The 3,620-nt window shown below is 35.8% G+C and overlaps 2 protein-coding genes across 4 annotated transcripts in view; one reads left to right on the top strand and one right to left on the bottom strand.

The window, feature by feature from the left end:
- The window catches only part of LOC108685958 (ribonuclease P protein subunit p25), a 26,502-nt gene that overhangs the window by 16,150 nt on the left and 6,732 nt on the right, over nt 1–3,620 (bottom strand). The gene's annotated exons all lie outside the window — the stretch shown is intronic.
- The window catches only part of LOC108685925 (tyrosine decarboxylase-like), a 4,906-nt gene continuing 3,610 nt past the window's right edge, over nt 2,325–3,620 (top strand). Inside the window, exons 1-2 of one of the 2 annotated variants that reach the window (XM_018190943.1) lie at nt 2,325–2,491; nt 3,342–3,561. In XM_018190943.1, coding sequence (XP_018046432.1) covers nt 2,325–2,491; nt 3,342–3,561 — 387 coding nt within the window. The remainder of the gene's footprint in view (nt 2,492–3,341; nt 3,562–3,620) is intronic. The other variant, XM_018190950.1, reaches the window with a different exon arrangement.

Below are 3,620 nucleotides of genomic sequence, written 5' to 3'. Positions count from 1 at the left end.
ATATATATATATATATATACTACTTTCTATTAGGAATTTATATACTTCAATCTTATTAGCAATTGACTTTTGATTCTCTATAGATGTCTTTTGTATTATGAGATATATAGAATAATATATATACAATTTTGTCCCAAATTCTGTCGCGAATTACAGATTGTCTAAAATGGGCTTGAACAAACTTTAGAGAACAAATTTTGTGTTAAATTGCTCATCAAGAGATAGAATCGATAAGATGTCGCCGAAATTGCCCCATGGTATGTTTCACTCAATAAGAAATTAAATACATTTCAGTCTCAATTATGTGTCGTTTTTTTTAACATTCCCAAACCACAAGAACTAAAAAAAAGGGGGATATAAAATTTGAAAAATATAAGAAAAATCTTAAAATTTCTCGAATGCTTTATGACTAAATTTCTAATTCTCATGAAAAAAAAGAAAACCCTTTTGATTAAAAAAAAATTCAAAATTTGGATAAAATATTAAAATCTTAAAAAATACATATACCATACATTATTTTATATCTTTATATGTATAAAATTATTAAAAATTATTTCAACTACTAAAAACAAATTAGAAAACACAATTTGAAGACATAGTTTAAAACATTGCAAGAAGTTAAGAGTTATAAGTATAAAATTATGTATATATATGTTATATATAGTATATATATGTTATGTGCGAGATAAGTACGTACCCAAAGTGTCTAAGATCGAATCATAAGGAGATTTTTTGCGTCTAAAAAGCGACTTAAAGACGTTTTATGTCACAATTTTAAACTTTGCATTATTTGAGTAAATATGTAGGTATATTTCAAAAAGTTGAAGCGCAAGTAATCTTTTCTGCGCTCTACTATTTAACTGTTTTATTTGCCTGCGTACTACGTCTAATTTTAAAATTTTCATTTATGTACTATACACGAAACTGATTCAGTAAACAATGTCTGTGACATCCTTGACAGTGTTGGATTTGCTAATTTCGTTGAAATAGCTACTATAATACAACATACATACGCAAAAAGAATTGTCACCAATTAGAACGTATTTTAATTACTTCTCACGCGTTCATGATCACCGAAGCTCTACCGGGATTTCAATTCGGAAAACGTTGGCTGCGAGTAGATCATGCGTGAAGGTGGCGATGAGAAAACGATCGGCATGTGTGTATGTGTGTGTGTGTGTGTGTGTGTGTGTGTGTGTGTGTGTGTGTGTGTGTATGTGTTACGAAGATTGAGCGGTGACCTGTCACCGCTTCCACGGGGTGTGTTGTAAATGTAGGTGAAGAGTAAATGTCTATTTATAACGATGGAGAGACGACGAGGATAAGGGACCAGTGGGGGAGAATTTACCCCCGTGCGCAGAACATGGGACATTTATTCAAACAGCGACCCCGCTACAACGTCATTGATGCTGATCTGCAGCACTGACTTTCGAATTTTCATATTGCAAACGTCAATTAAAGAAATATTCGAGAAAAGAATCGATCTTACGATTTAGTAAAAACACTGGTCATTGCCAAAAATAGTTTGTATAGCGATGCTTTTAATCGGTAAAAAAATTACGTTCATTTCGGTACGTTAAATGTGCAAAAAAGCAACTTTTTGTTTGTGTTACGACTATAATAAGTCAGTAATAGCGAAAAAATGAATGAGAAAAAAATTATCGATTTTTATCGTATAATACTAAATTATTTAGAAGAATTTGTTCAAGAAACGGCTTGCGTAATAATGCGCAAAATTTATAATATATTACTGTGTACAAAAAAATTAAATATTTTGCAAAAGAAATTATTAATAAGATACCCACTAAAATTTTTTGGAGTGGAATCTTGTTCCAAAGAGAAAATTGAGATAGTCTTTTCAATATTTAAAAATGAGATTTCATTTTACGGAGTGAGATTCATTTTAAAAGTTTTAGAGAATATAAGTATTAGTCATTTTTTCTAATGTATAGAAACATAATTTTAACATATAAAAAAGATAATTAATATTTATATTAAATTTATTTATTATTCAATTTTAGATTATTCGCGTTGAATATCAATAGATCCGTGTAAATTTATTTGGATTTGGATGAATTATCAAGAAATCACTACGATGATTTTAGAATTTAGAAGATGCGTCACAGGACCGTACAGGGACCAGTCAAGGAATTCCAAGGGGAATTCCTTCTCCCTTATGATCGGTCTTGTATTTGTTAGGAAAATAAATTTCATTACGCTTTCTTCCCAGTTCCTGTCTCTCTCTCTCCACCTGAATTTTATCTACGTGATAGCAGGGGCGTACGGAGCCGAGGCGCGCATAAAACTGACCGGCGCTTCGGCAGATGCTACTAGTCTCTCGTCTGACGTGGCTCGCGGCAAATGTTCGATACGTACGAGAGAAAATCGCGCGGCGCTCGAATAACGAGAATACGCGAGAAGAAGTACGCGCGATCGAAGGGGCCGATTTTCCGCCAAAGTGGAGCTTTTCGAGCGGTAGCGGAAACGAAACGTGAGTGGAACCGATGGGCCACACCGTTGAAACTCATCAACGTCGCCGTTCGCCACTCGTTCGCTTCAGAGTTGCACCCCTTTCAAAGTCGCGTTTTAAAAATCTGCATTTGCTTACGTAACAAGATTTGGCGTAAACAGTCGATTTTCTGTCAAAGATAATCAATTTTTCGAGTGGTAGCAGAAAAGAAATGTGAGCGTACTGGCACGCTTCGTCCAAGTTCTTCTAAAGCTTTGCCACTTGTTCCGCTTGGATTTTTTAGAAGTTTTGTTACAAAATCTACAATCTCTTTTGTTACACTTTATTAAAAAAAAAAAAAGAAAGTTTTATCTACTGGAAAAAAAAAGGAATAAAAAATTTTACCGATTAAAAATTACAATTACAGTTCAAGAGTTAAAAAATATGACTTGTTAAGAAATTCGAGTTTTCGTCGAACAGAAATTTGAGCTGAATATACGTGATTTTATTGTTTATCCAAACTTACGTCTCCGTAATATTTATCATGTGGTACCTCGTGTGTAATTAATTCAGTACATGAGCATCCCACGACGTTACGTTCATAATACTTTTGCGGATTATTATTAGATGCGTTCATCGATATCACATTTCCTTTTGCTCGAAAGAATTAATAACGCCGCGAAGAGTCCTCGCAAAAGCGCGGAAGACTTGATCCTTTTCTAAAGCAAATATAGGAGGATAATAGCGAGAAGAGAGGCCGCGCCGATAGGGACTTTTTAAAAAAAAGAAAGTCACGAACGCATGTGCGACGTGTAGGTACGTCGCGTTCGTGCCTAATCAGGCGGGTGTTTGCACGCTCTGACGCTTCTTTGCGAAAATCGCTGCATTCCAGCCCGGGGTACTCTGGCATCATGAACATCGATGAATTTCGCGTGCGCGGCAAGGAGATGATCGAGTACATATGTGACTACATCCGCACGCTGGATGGCAAGAGGGTGACGGCGAATGTAGATCCCGGTTACCTGAGACCTCAGCTGCCGAAGGAGGCACCCTTTAAGCCGGAATCATGGGACGCCATCATGATGGACGTCGATGGCAAAATAATGCCCGGAGTGAGTTTGCGGTTGTAACGGGTTGCCGCGATTATCGATCCCCCTTCTTCCTCTCTCTC

The sequence above is a fragment of the Atta colombica genome, unplaced genomic scaffold (genome assembly GCF_001594045.1).
Source record: "Atta colombica isolate Treedump-2 unplaced genomic scaffold, Acol1.0 scaffold100, whole genome shotgun sequence".
Classification (NCBI taxonomy): Eukaryota; Metazoa; Arthropoda; class Insecta; order Hymenoptera; family Formicidae; genus Atta; species Atta colombica.
This window is presented reverse-complemented; position numbering and strand designations above follow the sequence as displayed.